We start from the raw sequence: 19,920 nt of genomic DNA on the forward strand, positions 1-19,920 counted from the left end.
TTTGATTTTGGCCTTTGTTAAATTTCCATGCCTGAAAGAAAAAAAAATACATTTATGACTATTTTAAGTGGTTAAAAACGGGAAGAGTTTTGATAAATTGAAACCCATCTGAGAATTCCGTAAAATCTCAAGCTCATGGATAGACTTCTTTAAATATCGCAGTCAAAAACTTTATCCTTATACTCAGCCAGAATGCGTTGTGCCAGAAAGCTCAGGAAAAATATGGTTTTCACAAGTTTCCCAGACTAGCTTCAGACAACATGAAATTTTGTCCAAGCTCTTATTTAAGGACTCTAAATAAAGATTAGATCTGGCTAGCTATTAATATTCAGAGATTTATTTGACTTTCTGTCAATATACACAATTATTTATTTAGGTAATAAAGGCAACGAATATAATAGCAGACTTTATTCTCTATTTAATATATAGACGTTAAAATCATAATTTTTATGTTATGTTAAAAATCATAATGTTAGTATAAGTTGGTTGGGGTTTCTTGACTTATTAAAATGATATCTTAGTTGTGAGCCTTTTTGCATCTGGATTATCACTCTTTTTAAAAGTATTAGGTGAATGATTAACACAAACATGCAGGCTTTATTGTATTTCTTATGAAATTTCTCCTTGTTAACTAACTTACCACCACTTCTAGGCATATGTCTATCAAAACAATATCTATCTGAAACAAAGACCAGAAGACCCACCTTTTCAAATAACATATAATGGAAAAGAAAGTAAAATATTTAATGGAATCCCAGACTGGGTTTATGAAGGTACGTGTATTCTTTTTTTTACTGCTGCCGTTAGGCTTTTAATTGAAAATAATCGCACACGTTTAGTAACGTTTAGATGAGTGGTGTGTTACTGAGATGAATGGTGGCATTTCTGAAAGCTGTTATCAGGTTATGAACAGGACGTGCAAATTCTGAAAGAACAAAATCTTGTTATCTGACTTGCAGAATTTATTTTCATGAGCATTATAAAGTGGTAGTAATAATTTATATTCCAAGAAGTATATGGTCCTTAGATGCTGTATTAGTACATTTTCTTGGGTTTGCTTTTTTCTTGCAAAATAAACCTTTTTTCCAAAACTAAACAACTGTCTGTATTATTTTGCAGGAAAATATTCTCGGCTCTTGGTGCTCTCATGAATTTTGTCCTCTTTCTGGGTCATGTAGTATCTAGGAATTAACTGGACTTTAAAAGGTCTTCTAGTACTTGCCTTTATTAAAAATGTATATAACTGAATTAACTGGTTTTTAAAAAATATTCCCAGGAGAGAAAGTCAACTTTCAAGTTTATGTCACTCTGTAGTATAAGTACAGTTCTCCTTGTTTTGGCTACTTTAGATGACTGTAAAAATCAGGAGTGGCCCCAAAAGGGAAAATTAATTATTGTTGAAATGTTTACTATTTACATTAAAAATTACATTTCTGATTAATGTCAATTCCCCAGAAGACTAATTGATGTTTGATATGGGGTATTAAGTTAAGCTATTCCTCTAAACCTAGATCATTTATCTTTTGATAACCAAAGCATGGCATATGTCACACCCACATTAAATATATTGTTTCAGTTAATAAATGGCTATATACAATGTACTTTGAAGTATTTATGATGATTTTAACAGTACACTGTCACAGTAATTAATATGGTAGTATTTATTTTTCAGAGGAAATGCTTGCTACAAAATACGCTCTCTGGTGGTCTCCTAATGGAAAATTTTTGGCATATGCAGAATTTAATGATACAGAGATACCAGTTATTGCCTATTCCTATTATGGCGATGAACAATATCCTAGAACAATAAATATTCCATACCCAAAGGTATGTGGAATACTTTTAGCAGTTGCTTCCATTTCCCTGGTGTCAAAATGAGCAACCAATACCATGAATAGAGGTGGGATCAACAAGTTTGGAGAGCTTCTTATCCTTGTGCATTGTAAGGCAAACATTGTACTGTGCTCTATTATTTATGTGGACATCTGTTGCTTTGGACATCTGGTTGGGCTGGATGAAGTAGTCTTTGCAAAAACCATTGCAGAGTCTTTGAAAAACATATGGTCTAGATCATGGAGGAAAAACAAGCTTAACTTAATTTTAATTTTTTTCATATTTCATGCTCCAAATTCGGGTAAAGTTCTGTTTTGCAATTCCCTCTTGAATTCTCATGTAAATTCAAAGTAGAATGGGAAATTAAAATGTTGAATGTGGTGTTCCTGTCAGGTCGAAGTAAGCCTGAGTTACGGTCTTTTCTGGACATACATGGTAGGTTAAGTTTATAAGCCTAGGTTCTTCTTTGAGGGAATTAGACATGGTGTAAGCCCTCAGTTTCTCATATAAACATTCTAGAATCCTTAGCTTACATACTTCACATGCAGTCCCACGTCTCAAGACAGTCAACCTGTATGCAAAAGAAGAATGGCCAGGTCACGGTGGAGAAACGTCGTATCCCAATTTAATTTAGACAAGAAATCTGAAAGGGAATCAAATCATAAATTCTCCTCTTGCACAAGGAGTGGAAGTGATTTTAGGATTTAGCTCTTTGTTCTTAAGTCACGATTGTTTTCCCTTGCCAAGGGGAACACTGTCATAGATGGAGCCAGTGGGTCCCTATATGTGACAAAGACGGGATGGATATGCATACACACACGTGGATTCCAAAGCAATTCAAAGTGACCATCGCGAGAGAAATAGAAATTCCAGATAGTCTAAAATTTATGTTAAAAGTCTTTTGAGAAAAGGCAATGGGTAGGAGATGAGTGTTTAGGTAAGAGACCCCTCAGGGTTGTATATAAAGTCTGAAAGCTAAGATGTTTGGAAGTGAGAGGTATGATACTTGGAACCCAAAAGATCTAAAAGAACTTGGATCTTTAGAAGGTGGTAGGGTGCAGGAAGAGATGAAGAAATCTAGAACTGAGGAGAAACTCACATGGACAGAGAAGTCAGGACCCAAATTCTCATGTTTCTTTGAAGGCTGAAGTTGCTGAAACATCTGACATTGAACTGAGAAGTGAGACAACTTGAAAGAAGCAGAAAGTCCCACCTAAACCTCAGAGTGAAACAGGAAGGTGTGAGGAGAGCCTGGACAATTTCTTAGATAAAGCCAAATAGCATGGAGCCATTTAAGGCTATATATCTAAATTTTGTGGATTTAAATTGTTTGACAATTATAAGATTCTCTTTTTCTGTGGTAAAGTAACAGAACTCTAAGAAGATGTCTGGGCATGAACTATACTGTCATGTAAATCTAGGGCATATACTAGCACGTAAAGCACAAAGCAAGAACAGCATAAATCCCATGACACTTTATTTTGAGGTGGAATTTTCCTAATTTGGGAGTATTGATTGCAGTAATAATGTAACCAGCTAGTAGACTGTCTGGTAATTGTCCTAGACCAAATTACAGGGTAAAAGCAAAAGGTATCTTTTATTATCTATTCTTCACCCTCTCTTCCCAAAATCAATCCCCCTCGGCACTCCTGTGGCACGTGAAGAAATATTATTATAATTAATTATCCTAATAACAATTATAATGGGAAATATCTGTCTTAAAAGTCAGAAAAGAGAATATCACTTACGGAACTGATTTTTATAGCCCAAATATTTTTCCCTATGAATCAAGGCTCCCTCATTAATCACTTAGAATATGTGTTTTCATTCTGGTTGCACAATATTTGTAATTGCACTGCAGTGAAATTCGTGGTCATGTTATAATTGGAATGTTTTCAACAATAATATACCTAACATAGTTAGCTTATAAAAATATGCCTAAATTCCTAAACTGTCTTTAAAAAGTTGGTGATAATTAGAATTTTATGAGCTTATATATCTCCATTTTCTTCACAGGCTGGAGCTAAGAATCCCATTGTTCGGATCTTTATTGTTGATGCCACTTACCCTGAGCATGTAGGTCCCAGAGAAGTGCCAGTTCCAGCAATGATAGCCTCAAGGTATAGCCATCTCTGTTGCTTCCTACTTTTCCAACTGAATTTTAACACTGAAATTTCTTCATCAAGGTTTACATTTCTTTTCTAATGAGTTTATGACGTATATGCTACAGCAAAAATAAATAAATAAATAAAATTAGCATGCCCAGCTAAATATATAGCAAAATCGAAATTCACAAATAAGTTTCTTAAATTGATTTGAAAATATTAGCCCTTTTCACACATGTAAAGATGACCATGGTGCTCAGTCTAAGTGCTACTTCTGGATATGTGAGTGTAAGCTAGAGACAAACAGAGAGATAGTAAAATTCATATATATCCTCATCCTGGCTTCTTCCAAGTCTGACTTACTTTCTCCCAGGGTTTGTAGATCATGCTTATCACATGTGTATGACAAACAGGAGAAGATACGCCAACTCTCTCCAAATATTAGCGTTTTTCACTAGTATGCAGTCTATTTGAAACGGTCTGGTTGTAGAATTATCTGTTTGGGGATTAACTGCAGGCAGACAGGGACAGAAGCATTCTCACTTCCCCAGCATGGTGCCCTATGTACATCTTGTCTGATTAGTCCTGGTCATTCAGGTTGAAGTGGGTAAAGGGGAGGGGTCCGCAAGCCCTGTCTGGTGGCCCTCCTTACCCCTTCCCACACCCTATCCCACCGGGGCCATATAATTGATCACTAATAGGAAAAAAAACCTCATCAGAGGCCTCTGCTGGGCTTTGCCAAGATGAATCCCCTCTCAGATAATCAAAAATGGCTTTCATTTTTTAAATTATCCATTATTCCCCACCCTAATCTAGTTGATGAAAACTTGACTGAATACATCTGGTTTTTTATGTGTCATTCTCCTTAGGAGGCAAGCAGAATGCTAGGAAGAGCATCATGTACGGAGTCATGAGGCTTGTTTAAGCATCTGTAAAATACTAACAATACAATAGTAATAGCTAACATTTTTTGAGCACTCACTATGTAGTGAGCATAGTCTGTAAGCACTTTAAGCGTTCTCAGTAGATCTTTACAGAAAGCTTTAAAACTGGTACTATTATTATTCCCATTTTATATAGAAACAGAGCCTTGGGTATGTTAAGTAATTAGCCTAAGGTAGTATAACTAGTAGGAGATAAAGCCAGAATCTGAGCCAGAGACCCCTTCTAGCTCTGCGATTCCTTTTATATTAATGTCTAACATTCTGTGGTTCATTTATATTGCTGTCCTCTTAACTACAAGTTCACCCTCAGAGCCAAGTAACCACTGCTACCTTTCATTGACATCCACTTTGTGCCAAGCATTGTTTGAGTTGCTTTGCATACATCATCTCCATTTTATTAACCTGAATTTCAACCCCTGACCATGGTCACAGCTAAAACTCGGCTTCCAACACAAGCCTGCCTATCTTTTACCCGCTTAGCTCTCTTTCAACTAGTTAAGAAGCGAAAATTTGAGTTTAGCTATGGGAAAATAGCCAGTTTAATGCTTTTTCTCCTCTAGATTGACCAGTAGCTTTGGCCTTCCGTCTTAAATTTTTTCCTGAGTTATAAAAATCCCAACTGGGAGAAAACTCAAGTGTAAACTAATTCTATTAGATGAATGAACTCTCTTATAGATATTCTTTAAAAGTCAGCAGGTATATTTAAACTTTCTCTGCAGAGAAAGGAATGTTTTGCCTTCCTTATCTATGGAATAAATATTTCAGATAATAAAATACATCCTTTAGAAAGCACAAATTAAGAAATTATTTGAATGTGATATTGATTTATGGTTGTGACTGTCTGTTTTGATTTGTTTGCAGTGATTATTATTTCAGTTGGCTTACATGGGTTACTGATGAACGAATATGTTTGCAGTGGCTGAAAAGAATCCAGAATGTTTCAGTCTTATCTATATGTGATTTCAGGGAAGACTGGAAGACATGGAGCTGTCCAAAGGTAAGTTGTATTAAAACCACAGAGGTGTGTTTCTGAAGATGAAAGTACAAGAGTGGTGACTTATTTATAGCTAACATTTTATATTATAAAGCAGAATTACTGCACTCAACTCCCGATTGCAAAAAAACACTCTCTATTCAAAGTTTCATTATTTTTATTAAATAAATAAGATACATTTTGTTTTCTTGAAAGTCTTTAGCATTGAAACTGAATAGAGAAAAAGACTAAATGAAACAGTGTAATACTGGGAAAATCAGTAGGATGGAAATTTCCATTAGGATGGAAATCCATCCTTTTAAGATTATAAGGTTGGCAGTCAAAAAAAGCAAAATAATGAAGATGAAAAGATAAGAGGGGTCCATTAAGGAAATAGATGTGTTCTATTCAAAAGAATTAGCAAATGGTAACATGTTCTATTCAATGTCAAAACTGAAAAATAAAAACTCCAAAGTAAACAAATATTATCAAAGGAAAGCCAAATACTCCCATTTGAAAATCAAACGTAGATGACTAAGAATGACATGAAACAGATCAAATTATCTTGCTATCCTGTTATCTTAGAAGAGTGCTCAATACTGTGCTAATTTTAGGGAGAAAAAACTTAAAAACTAGGCACAGATTTATTGTTGAGTTTTAATTGTTTTTATTGCTCAAATCCAAACATAATCTGTTGAATTAATGAGTCAGAAAACTACTTCACCAATAGAAAATCTTCAAAATAAGCCTGTTCATAAGTACTCATATTAGAGACTAAGAAACACAAAATGTTTTCTTTAAATAGGAAATTTTATGGGTACATTTCATGAGACATCTAATTATGCAGAAATGTTTCATTAAACCAAATATAGAATAAACCTATTTTATAAAGTAAGAAAAAAAGCACAAAGCAATCAAAGTAAAACACTAAATTCCATCTAGAAATTAGGACATTATGTTTTGCAAGAAAAAAGTCATATGAATCTGTTTGGAAGTATATCAGGACTATAATAGTCAACATTACTCAGGCTAAAAATATTTTTAAATCACTACTGTGTCTATAAGAAGCTTGACTAATTTTGATGGAATATGCTAGAGCTGATTTTTATCTTATTTATAGTTTGATATACAAAGCAGAAAGATTTTTTTGGCTTTAATGCAGTATCATAGGCAAAAAAAAAAGAAGAATAAACTTGATTGTTCTAGTTAATTAAATGCCATCAGTCTGATTAGTCAGCTTTGGGTGAATATATCTTTAATGTTTTCATTGAATCTAGATACTAGGAATTATTGCTTTAATTTTACTAGTTTAAAACTATAAGATTGGTCATTTAGATACAATTTTTAGCTCTTAAAACTAGGCATTTAAAACTGTGATTGCTTTGGAATTTGAAATTCTAATTTATCAAATCTGAGACAACTTAATCCAAACTGACAGAACATATAAGATGCTCATTCAATGAGATGTGGAATTCCCTGGAATATAAGCTTTAGTTTTATGGCCAAAATCAATGATTAAGTTTAGAATACCAGGTTTGAATAACCTTAGAATTTCAAAACAACCTCTATTTCAAAATAGTCTGGTAAGTTCATGGAACATATTTTCAGATTTAAGAAAAACAGGGTTGAATTTTCCAGTAACCATACTCATGACTGGGGGGTATGTGTGTTGTGTGTGTGTGTGTGTGTGTGTGTGTGTGTGTGTGTGTGTTTTGTTTTGAAAACAAATAACATTTAAGGTTAAGTGACTTGGCAACACTTTATTCATGTTGGGAGTCATACCCAAAACAAAGAGGCAAAGGAAACTGACAATAATTGCTTAATATAACTATATTAATAAGATTTATTAAGAAATTTGTAGTTTGGGGGAGAAACATCATAGTATTCTTTCTTCTCTGAAAAGGGAATTAAAATTAATTTTATCTTAATAACTAGAAATAATGAATCAAAAAAGTTTTGCTTTATTAAGTCTTGTCTTAACTTGTTCTCTCTGAGACACTGGCCTATCCTTGTAAGAGAAAATCCAAACTGTGTTTTTAAAATTTATTATTCCCTTGCTTTTTTTGACAGTACTCTCTCGTGGTTCTCTTTCTACTTTACTGACTGTTCTTTTCCTTTCCAGCTCTTCCTCTTCTGACTTCTCTAGAAATCTTATTATTTTCCAAGTTAATGTATTTGCAAGATAGGCTAACTGCTATAACAATTACAACAACAAAACCCCTCCAAAATTTCAGTGGGTTAATACAATAGGAAGTTTTTGCACATTCATGTAACCATCTAATAGTGAGTCCAGGTAAGTGGGGAATGGTGAGGGTATGGGATGGGGTCCCCTGCTTAACAGAGTCATTCAGGAACACAGGTTGATAACATTTCTGCTATCTTCATCTAGTGGCTTCTAAGGATATTCAAGGTTATTCAAACCTGGTCATCAACATTCACCGGGGCGGGGGGGTGGAAAAAGAATGGAGGATCATGTGAGAGGGTCTTACAGATTAAGTGCAGAAACAGCACGGGTCACTTCTGCTCACATATCCCGGGTTAGAACTTATCACATGACCACATCCAACTGGAAGGGGGCCTGGAAAATGTAGCCTACCTGAAGTCCTAGCAAAAACAGGAAATGGTTGCTAATTATCCTACAGTCTCTGTCACAACTCTATTATTCTCCTAGGTGATTTTTATCTATTACCAGAGGTTTTCAATTACCACTTGCCCTACAAGTTCATTCTGAGGATTCGAACTTTTATGTATCTCTGGCTACATCTTCTCTGCTCCACCCTCACTACCGCTACATAGATTTGGGTCTTCAGCATCCTTTTTGCAACATTACAGTAGCCTTCTAATGGCTCTTTGTGCTTCCCTCTATCTTACCCACTTAATCCATTCTCTGTATCATGTTCCCAATTATATGTTTTAAATTGTGATTCTGAAGTCTTTCAAAGGACTTACCTACAGGAGAAATCCAAATTTCCTAGGGTGGAATAAAATTTTCTCTACAATCTTGCTGATCCCTATACATTTTCTCATCTTCTCTCTCCCACAGTCACCCTCCATTCAGCCATACTGAGCCACCTGTGGTTTTCTAAGCTGGCCTTGTCTCTATGCTTTTCATTCTATCTAGAATGTTTATCCTCTAATTGTCTAGAAAAGTCTATTCATTTTTTTTAGGCTTATTAAATATTTGTTCAATAAATGATTGATTGTACTATGCTAAAACATATACCAAAATAAGATTCAGTGCAAATTTTAAGATTTCTAGCTGCTTCATAAGATTGAGAAAAGAAAAAAATTAACCTAAACTCCTCTGTGAAATGCCTTTTTACCTACATGACACCAAGTGTTTGGCTTGTGCTAGGCCTCCATAGATATTGTCATAATTCCAGTCACTGCCTTATGGAAAATTTAACCAGAATTATGAATGGTTTGCAAGAAGATACAGCCCTTAGATCATCCTTGTGTACGCCATGGTGTTGTTGTCTTAGATTTTGAATATAGTCATCTTAAACTCAAGTGTGAAGTTAGTTGACTAGCAATAATATACTCCGACCAGGAAGCTTAACTTGTTCAAATGTCCAGATTATATTTAGGGAAAACTGTCCTCCTACTACTATGCTTTATTTGATCTTTTTTTTCTTTTAGACCCAGGAACATATAGAAGAAAGCAGAACTGGATGGGCTGGTGGAGTATGATTGCTATCTTTTCCTTATCTTTTCATGAAATTCTCAGCTATCAAAGGACTATTTGAAATGTATCCAAACTGGCACTACTTGCTTTTATAGAAAAATATCAAGGTAAAAAACACAAAGGTAGTGATCCCTTCAGTAATTTTGTGCCAGACAATTTTTTTTTTTTTGCGGTACACGGGCCTCTCACTGCTATGGCCTCTCCCATTGCGGAGCACAGGCTCCGGACGCGCAGGCTCAGCGGCCATGGCTCACGGGCCCAGCCGCTCCGCGGCATGTGGGATCTTCCCGGACCGGGGCACGAACCCATGTCCCCTGCATCGGCAGGCGGACTCTCAACCACTGTGCCACCAGGGAAGCCCCAGACAATTTTTAATGTGTATATATTAGAATTCTATTAAGAATAAATCAGATACCTCATGTTCCAAACTTAACTTTTTCAATCAACTCTCTGATATCCATAATTAATATTACCTATCTAAAAATACAATAAAGATCATTTTTCAAAAGAGAACACAATCCCTGATTTGCTTAAAATAATCTGAATAATTATTAGCCATTTGAATCCAAGGAAAATAATTACATTGGGTATCCTTGGTTTAGAGACAACCTACCGCTTATTAAATTTTATATAAATTAAAATGATTAGATGTATTTCATATATATGCATATTCATTCTAGTTTTTAAGTAAAGTGGTATCAAATAGGGAAGTGTGTGTTTTGTTATGGTTTGTGATCACATATATCTGGAATTTTTTTGGATAGTTTTATTCAGTGATTTATAAGGATTTTTTGTGTAAAAATAAATCATGTTTTAGGAAAATATCAATTGTATCTTATATCCTATATGGAGAATACAAACTAGGACAGATAATAAGTGAATACTGTGTGGATAGTCCATTTACCACACACATGTGGTTGATTTCAACTAGCATTTGGGTGGGAAAAAAAGGCTGCTTCTTCTGAAATTTGGATACATGCAAAGAAAAAAGAAATTCTTAAGAACTAGTTTAACACATTAACCCAAGACAAGGGATGATAAAGAATTCAGAAATCAATTCTAAGATGATGTCTTGTAAAACTTTAAATTAAGATGGGATGTGAAGCGAAGTAAAAATCTTCAGATATTCAAAATTCTTTTCTGTATACTTTCCTGGATTCAGCAGTTTTAGCTTACATATATTTACTTTCTGTCTTCAGTTAAAGATACTTCCATTTTATTCATTAACTAGAGAATAGTTATTACTTTATTAATTGTATAAGTAAATGTACATTGCATTCTAAAATAACAAGGTAACAAGGATAAGTGTGTAATTCAGAAAAAAAGGAAAATCCTATTTTATTTTATTTTTAATATTTATTTATTTATTTGGCTGCACTGAGACTTAATTGTGGCATACGGGATCTTTTTCACTGCAGTAGGCGGGCTCTTAGTTGCAGCATGCAACCTGGGCCCCCTGCATTGAGAGCACAGAGTCTTAACCACTGGACCACCAGGGAAGTCCTGAAAATCCTATTTTAATTCACTCTTCAACGCTGTACTAAATAACACAGGAAAAATGAGAAGTAGTCAGTGAAAGAACAGGATTTTATAATTTTTTTGGATTCTTGGTCAATCAGTAGCTCACCTTCCAGAAAGATAATTCCTAGATCAGCATTTGAAAACTTGAGGAAAGGGAAAAAAATTAATTTATGAGTTTACTGCCATTATAGAGATTTCCTGTAAAGAATGAGGGAAGAAAGAACACTTGAATATGTCCTTTAGCTGTGTTCTCCACGAAGATAGTATAACTAGAGTTTCTATAAAGTAACATGAATGATGTGATTTTACAAATAGATAACAATACCAACAACCTAATCAAAGACATGATCTAAGAATCCATACACATTTATTCTGAAAATAGTGCCACCATTCAAAACACACTGAACTATTTTAGAATGCATCTTTTGAAATCTCCTATGTATAAGCACCTTGAGGAAAACAGTTGTATCTTATCAATTTTTATAGTTTGTATAGCACCAGCCTTACAATCTCAGCAAACAATAGCTGGATGAATGGATGAATGAATGAATTAATTGCCTTCTAAAGCTTTCGAATGTTTTAAATACCCTCAGTGGAAGCACATATGTGTCCTTTGAGGGAAGATGATGTCTCTACATTAAATCAAAAGTCATGCCAACATAAATCTAGTGAATAAGTGAAATATGTATCTGCAACATATGATTTTGCACTAGATCATTTTAATATCTGTAGCTTTAGAATTCTATTGGGAAAATTATTTTTCTTGTGTACTAGTCTCAATCTCTTCAAATGTATCCACTAGTCAGTAAACTTTCTGAATATCAGAAGAGGAATTGTCAAATTTTTTTTGAAATGATAGCTTTCAAGAGTAAGTTCACACTTCCCCAAGGCAACTGCTTTCAAGAGGTCAGTCATTAGATTTTATAAGTTCTGACACATCTTTTGAACTCATGACTTTATTTAGTTATAACTCATGTGTGGTAATATGCTGCATAGCTTCCTTTGACCTATAATCAAACCAGTGGCTTAATAAAAGTGCCCAGAAATAACCTAGAAATGTTTGTCTTTCAGACATTTGTTCAAATAATATTTATGAGGGTTTTGGGTAAAGTGTACAGGCTAGTCATATTAATATAAATTTAAAGAGCAATTTTAGAGGATTTGTTCCTTTAGTATTTATCAAAGAGATTTAAATTGAAAAAGACCTTTGGAGATCACCTATGAATTAGAAATGTGAGATTAAATGACTTGCTAAAAGTAGTTAACATGTTAGTTTCAGGCACAGAACTAGCAAGTAGTTTCTTGAGAACTTTACTTGTCACTTTCCTTTCCTCCTGCATGAGATATTGTGTCTTAATTTGGGGGAAGTACCATAGCTTCTTCTTTGGTATTTGATTAGAAAAATAACAACAACAAATTCACTTTGAATACTTATATATTTTTTAACCTGCGGAGAACAGACAAAAAGGAAGATTTAATCAAAGAATCTAATATTTAATTACTAAAATGTGAAGAAGAAACACTGGAAACATAATGCTTAGATTGCAAAGCCACATTTAAATTATTTTAAAGTAATTAAGCAACACACCACACTTCCCTTAGGCGGTTGGCAAAATCCTTTGGCTCAGAAAAATGGATGTTCTACTTGATGCTTGAAAGTCTGTGCTTTTAACTGCATGTGGACTCAGTTTAGGCACAAGCCTTAGATAAGTCGTTCCTCAGGCTATTTACCAACTGCGGCAAGAAATTAACTGGTGGTAAATAACCTTACCTTCCAAGAAAAATATTTTAAGTGGCTTTGCACGTAAAGGTGAGGAATTTACCAGCTCATCTAAGCATGATAAAGGGACCTGTGAAGAGGACTTGTTAAAACTGAGGCCCACCTAGTGACATGAGCTTATCTAGGGCTCAGGCATGACCTGCCTCGAGAGGGACTTAACTCAGGATGCATTATGGACCTCACTCTGGCAAAGTGAAGGCGGAAATATTTCACACTCTCTTTACCTCACCCAAGTTACCTGCTCATCTAAAGCAGCTGTCTTGGATGTCTGCAATAAAAGGGGAGAAGATAACAGTCTTTGCCTAGCAAAATATTCTTCCTGTTTGCCCAATTCTAATATCTTAAAACATAACATTCTGCCCTCTTATTTTTTATTTTCAGTGAAAATGAAGTTTTCAGTTTTAATCTAGAACTAAATCTTTTTTTTTAGAGTTCCCTAACTAACTGCAGATGTAAAGAGAGTATTTTTTTTTACTAGGGCACCTTATAATATTTTGTGACCCCAGTTCCATTGTAGTGGTTAAGACAATGGAGAGCCAGTTTTTGTCTTTCATCTTGAGGGTGGGGGGGAGAGGGAGACACTGTAAAGTGGTTACTAGTAAGTAATCATTTGGCTACGAGGGTAGAGCCTCATTCTAAGATGAAAGAGTGATTTGTCAGACCTAGGCTAGTGAAATTCCATCAGCAAAACTGCAAATCAGAATTTCCTATTCCAGGGCCTCTTGGCTCTCAATCTCACTGAGTCTCAATACACAAAATCCTACCAGGGCTGGTCTTATTATTAACGAAACTAATAAAGGAATCACGTAAGGAGACAGCAGTTTCTCGTTATTCCATTTTACATTTCGTTAAAAACATCAATTCTATGCCAAATAGATAAGACTTAGGACGCTGTATTAGTTCTCTAGAGTTGCTGTAACAAATTACCACAAATTTGGCTTAAAACAACAAAAATTCATCATTCTGGAGGCTAGAAGTCCAAAGTCAAGGGGTTAGCAGGGCCATACTTTGAAGTCTCCAGGGAAGAATCCTTCCTCACATCTTTCAGCTTCTGGTGGCCCCTGGCAATCCTTGGACTTCCTTGGCTATAGCTCCACCAGCTCCAATCCCTGCTTCCATCTTCATATGGCCTTCTTCCCTGGGTCTCTTTGAGTCCACATCTCTTCTTATGAGGACACCAGCCATTGGATATAGGGCCCAGTCTAATCCACTATGATTGCATCTCAGTTCTTACCTTGATTACATCTGCGAAGACCCTATTTTCAGATAGGGGCATTGTCTCAGGCCATTTGAGCTGCTATAACAACATACCATAGACTGAGTGGCTTATAAACAACAGAAAATTATTTCTCACATTTCTGGAGGCTGGAAGTCTGAGATGAGTATGCCAGCATGGTCAGGTTCTGGTGAGAGCTCTCTTCTGGGTTGCAAACCATCAACTTCTTGTTGTATCCTCAATGGCGGAGAGCAGAGCGGAGAGAGCCCTCTCTCTGGTGACTCTTGTAAGGGTACTAATCCCATTCGTGAGGGCTCTACCTTATGACTTCATCTAATCCTAATTATCTCCCAAAGGCCGCACCTCCTAATACCAAATACCATCCTTTTGGGGGGTTGGGTTTCAACACATGAATTTTGGGGACACACAAACATTCAGTCCACAACAGTTATCTTCTGAGGTTGGGTTGAAAATAATTTAGGGGAACACTATTTAGACCCCACCAACACCACATCAAATAAGTTGCATTTTAATATCATGAAATTCTAATCATGACTTTTATCAAAAAGCATCAAGTATCAAATCACAGGTAGGGCCATCACTAAAGAGGCCTACAGCTACTTCCTTTGCTTTCTTTTTGCTCAGAAGTGGGTCCCAGCAAGATGGTATCAGCAAAATAGGTGTTTGTAGCTAAAAGATACCAGTAGTCTTTTGGTCGTTGTTGCTTGGGCAGTTTTAAAGAATCTGAAAGTCTTGGTTTGCTGTCATGTGGAAGCACTCCAGCTAAGAGAGCTGGTTTGGGATAACTTGTAGGAATATCTACTCTGCTCTGCTCTGCGTGATGTGGAGTAGCTCTTTCCTCATGGGACACTTTCATCACGTTACCATCCTTCCCCAACCCAATGACTGGGAAAAAAAGGAAACCAGCAGATGTAAAATGAGTCTCTTTTTTTAAGGGAGAAATTACTAGCTAAAATTTGGTGTGAGGACATTTGCATGACTTTGGTTATCTGTACCTTTCAGGATGCTGAGGTGTGGCTTGCTCTGTTCAGGTCACACTAGACCTGTGGCAGGGACTCCTTAGGTCATCCGAAATTCCCAGCAGGTGGAGGGCATGGGCCCTGGGAAGAGGTCAGAGATGAGCAATGAGGTCTGCTCTGCTCCCTGAGTTCAAGGAGTAATCTTCCTGTTGGCTTGTCGTGCGTTACATTTTTCTCTCAAGTCCAGAAGTCTCTTCTTGCCATTAAAAACTGTGGCTAGCAGGTCATGATATTTTAATCTTTAAAATGTCTTTATTGTAGCATTAGCATTAGGTGCTTGGCATCAGACAAATCAAGAGTTAAAAGAGCTTCAGAAGAGTCACTTTGGCCAAAAGCCACATTTTGAGGATTGACTTGGTTAAACATCAACATTCATTTGTGATTCGTTTAACTCTATTTCAAATCACATAACCTCAGAACATAGAAATTCAATCAAACTAAACAATATAAACCCACGGGGATGTAGTAGCAATTAAGTAGTAGTTGGAATATGTAAGTGCTTGTTAGAAGCACCAGAAAAGCTGTCCATCTGAAAGAATGGAATTTCAGGTGTGAGTGACAGAAGGAGGGGGAGCAAGGCATTCTGGTCCCGATAATTATAACTACACGTGGCTTTAAAAGAATCTATAGTTTGGTTTGTCTTCTGAACATAACCTCTGTTCATTTCTTTCAGTTCTTTGTTTCAACACCAGTTTTCAGCTATGATGCCATTTCATACTACAAAATATTTAGCGACAAGAATGGCTACAAACATATTCACTATATCAAAGACACTGTGGTATGTTCCTTCCAAGATTTATCTCCTCAAAGATCATTCACTTGAGGTTGCTCAAATAACGCTCAGCTTCACACAACATAATGTTTGTCTTTTTATAGGAAAATGCTATTCAAATTACAAGTGGCAAGTGGGAGGCCATAAATATATTCAGAGTAACACAGGATTCACTGTAAGTATTGCATGAAGCTTGATGCACCATTCAGGTTTTAATTGGCACTGATGGACATACAAAGGATACGGCACCACTTCTTTCAGTTAAGAGCATTTTTGTTACTTATTCTATAGTTTAGTTCAGACAGCTGTGGTTTCTTTAAGATTGCACATTCTTTAATAACTAGTCAACATGATTTCCTTTTGGAAAGAAGATTTAGTAGGTGGTTATTTCTCTTCTGGCACTTGGTATATAATTACATTAGAAGTATAAAAATTTTAAAATAGTAACTGGTTCTAAAGATAGATTTGCCCCCTAGCACTTGAAGCAATAAGCAAGATTCAGAAGTCCATGATGACAGCCCCTTGATATGGAAATGTTATTGTAGTGATTCACTGTTATATAAGTTTAAGATTATTATCTATAACAGCTATTATTTATTGAGCGATTGTTGTGTACAACGTACTGTGAAGTAGAAATGATGATCCCAGTTTTACAGACGAGAAAACTGATACTTGGAAATTTAATTAACTTGGCCAAGGCTACATAGTGGCAGAACTAGGATTTAAACCTAAAACACATTAAATCTAAAGTTCTTATTATTAACCTCAACATGGGGCTTCTTCCTTCTGGGTCTTTCCTTTTCAGTCCATCCTGCGTACTGTCTAAATAAATCTTCTTAAAATAAGCATTTATGAGCAAACATCTCTAATCAAGAATGTGCAGTTCCTTCCCCTTATTTTTAATGAAGTCCAAATCCAGGGCACTCTCTTGTAACCTGCCTGCCATTAGCTGGAGTTCTAAGAGCAAAAGAGGAGGATCATTAGTCCAGCCTCACTGGATAAAAATTCTTTAGAAACCTATTGCTAATCCATGGAATTCTTTGAACTGTCGGCAAAGGAGTTTGGACATTACATGGGGCAGCCATTAAAACCGCGCGTGTAAGAGGAGTGACAAGATAAAAACAAATGGGACAGTTCAGAAATAATATGTTTAGGAGGTAGGGGAAAACTGAAAGCAGGAAGACCCAGGTATGGTCATAATCTAGGCCTGAGGTGACAGAGGACTGAACTAGAAAAGTGGCCATGAAACCTGGACTCCAAGGGAAAACTATGCCTCCTTTTTTTTGCATCTTTGGAACTTGGCATATAGTGCCTGGCACACTACTGTCAAATGAATGAAAGGGAGAGTAGATAGACAGTGAAGAGAGAGGCTGAACAGCACTGGTGGGTCAGTGGCTGTGAGGGAAAAGGAAAAGGAAAAGGGAAAGTAGACTCTGTTCTAAGTGTTAGAGATAAAGACAACTGTGAAAACTTTGACACGGCAAGAAAACTGCAGGAGGCTGTTTGGAAAAGCTACTGCATAGTTTATTCACAGGTAATTTGAGGTGATGTGGGAAAGGCAAGTATAAGTGATGTTTGGAGTCCCGTGAAGTCAGTAAAGACATTTAGAAGGATGCTGGTTTAAAAGGTAAAATTAATACTAGGAGTAGGGTGTATTCTGTTGCTTTTTCATTTTACTGGGGATAACAAGGTTTTTATTTCAGTGAGGATATACAAGTACCTGGGTTAATAAAAAGTTCTGAGAATTAAAAATTAGTAACCAAACCTAGGTTATTCCAAACTTTTAACATTCGAATAATAGAGCTCGTCCTAAAAATAAAAATAAAAAATTAAAAGTCAGTTACTTTGTGATATTCAGATGAACTCACAGAGGAGGAAAAATCATGCCACTAAATTGGATTTCCCACTTCCTGGCTATAGTAAAACAGGTTAAAACTGGGACCCAGATACTTAAGTAACAAGTGTGTTCTCTTGTGACTTGTTCTGCTCCTGGGTAAATTCACGTGGCCCTTTGTGTGGTATCCCTGGGTGGACGAGTTTCCTGATTTATAGAAAAGTTATCTACTGTCAGTGCTTCTGTAAACTAAGTTCTAAAGATGTTCGGAATCACAGACAAAATTAAATAGTATAGCATAAAAAATCAGTAAGCTGTTAATTATGGAAATGAAAGGGGTGATATTAATCAAACATCCTAGTTTATTTTGTGTGGCTCATAACTAATGCCTCAGAGTATAATATACATATAAGAAAAAAGAGTACTCAACATAATTTTTCTCCTATAATTTATAAACATATTTATAAGTATATTTTATGTAGCTATAAATATATTTATATATGAATTATAATTTATAAAGTCAGAGTAAGAACACAAAATTCAGAGGTATGAACAGCAGGGATTTGTGTACATAAGTGCCAATTAATTGTTTCATAAATGAACATTGGACTATATTGTTTACTATATTAGTACTAGTATTAACAATTCTATCACCATTTAGTCATCAATACTTATTTACTAACTTCTGAATATATTTTCAGGTTTTATTCTAGCAATGAATTTGAAGGCTACCCTGGAAGACGAAATATCTACAGGTAATTTATATCAATTTATTCTAGTATTTTTATATATTAAAATTTAAATAAAAATCTGTCAGAGTCCTCAGAATGTATAGAATATTTTTAAAAGGCCGAAATGTAATAAAATTAATCTGTGAATTAAAATAAAATATTAAGACTGTTGTACACCACATCAGTATAAAAATATACACCCCCCCAACATATTAGCTGACTCAAAATGTTTGTTTTCAAAAAGAAAAATCAAGAAATTTTAATGCTGACATAAACATGGTACTAAACATTTCAACTAAATTTAGAGGTAATTGAGGAAATTCATTTTCCTACTGTGTGCCAGGCATTGTATTTATTCCCATAATGTGTGCTTTCTTTTAATGTGACTTGCTTTGTCATAAGCCTATTATGATTGGAAAGAATTCACCTCTGTTCCTAAATTAGTGTTTAAGTTAGTCCACTGGCCCCCATGGTGGCTGGAATGGTGCCCTTTAAAGCCCCTTCTGGATGTGGAAACAAATACAATAGCTACCATGGGCTGGTGGTCTGCTATAGGCACATTTTTATCTGCTTTACATATGTAATTTCATTTCATCCCCACAACAACTCTATGAGGCTGGTGGTATTGTTGGAGCCAAAATTTATACTTGGGCATGCTGACCTTAACTCCTTACATTAACTGCCTACCTAATGTTTTCCAAGATCACACCAAAATATGAAACTCTGCATTTAACTACTAACTGTAGCTGAGAAAATAAGAAATTTTTCCCTCTGCTGCATTCCTCTGTTCCCTCCTGGATCATGGCTTCTCATCTGTTGAGAAGACTCCCTCTCTGATGATAGCAATAGCTCTGGCCACCTTCTAACATGCCCAAGGCAAGGTCGGGGGCAGCAGCAGAAGGAACACTACAGTGGCCACAGGGTAACCTTACTAGCCACAGCAGGACTCCAACTGTGCCTCCATCCTGGCATAATTCCACTTGGTCATCCCCAAATGAGACTCTGAGCGTTTGGGGTAAAGCCTGGGAGGCTGTTTGTTAAAGCCAATCACCCAGAGAGTGGGCCCAAACTTGGTAGGTACAGGTTGGCTTGTGTAGGAATGTGTGGAGGGAACATTTCCACGAAGAGCTTCCATGAGCCCAAATTTCCTGCCAAATAAAATGAAAGCCACAGGAGCTACTTAGAACTGTGTTTCTTATTTGCAATTGGCTTATTACTAATTTCCCCTTCTAGATATATGATAAGGACAGGGACCCCTCTTTTTGGTGATACTGTCAGATCTTCATTGTATCTTTTGCCGTGGGAACACAGGAAGAAAGATGGGACGTGGAAGAACTATGCATTCTCAACCACTTTGTAAAGTGTAAGAAAGTGATGGTTAGGAGAAGTGACTACTTGGCTCCCATTCGAGGTGTTAGATATTTCTCACACCGCAGGAAAACCACAGAGGGCTTCTCTCTCAAAGTCTGTGCCTATTCAGGCAAAG

General features: G+C 35.9%; 1 protein-coding gene across 6 annotated transcripts in view; it reads left to right on the forward strand.

Moving 5' to 3' along the window:
* FAP (fibroblast activation protein alpha) overlaps nucleotides 1–19,920 on the forward strand; it is a 71,123-nt gene that overhangs the window by 23,244 nt on the left and 27,959 nt on the right. For all 6 annotated transcript variants that reach the window (XM_022569892.2, XM_089916755.1, XM_089916756.1 and 3 more), the window contains 8 exons: nucleotides 653–773; nucleotides 1,673–1,827; nucleotides 3,850–3,953; nucleotides 5,744–5,879; nucleotides 9,495–9,539; nucleotides 15,771–15,875; nucleotides 15,974–16,044; nucleotides 18,405–18,458. In XM_022569892.2, the coding sequence (XP_022425600.2) occupies nucleotides 653–773; nucleotides 1,673–1,827; nucleotides 3,850–3,953; nucleotides 5,744–5,879; nucleotides 9,495–9,539; nucleotides 15,771–15,875; nucleotides 15,974–16,044; nucleotides 18,405–18,458 (791 nt within the window). The remainder of the gene's footprint in view (nucleotides 1–652; nucleotides 774–1,672; nucleotides 1,828–3,849; nucleotides 3,954–5,743; nucleotides 5,880–9,494; nucleotides 9,540–15,770; nucleotides 15,876–15,973; nucleotides 16,045–18,404; nucleotides 18,459–19,920) is intronic.

Source organism: Delphinapterus leucas, chromosome 8 (genome assembly GCF_059928025.1).
Source record: "Delphinapterus leucas isolate spDelLeu-1000000601 "Yukka" chromosome 8, BTC_Dleu_Yukka2, whole genome shotgun sequence".
Lineage (NCBI taxonomy): Eukaryota > Metazoa > Chordata > Mammalia > Artiodactyla > Monodontidae > Delphinapterus > Delphinapterus leucas.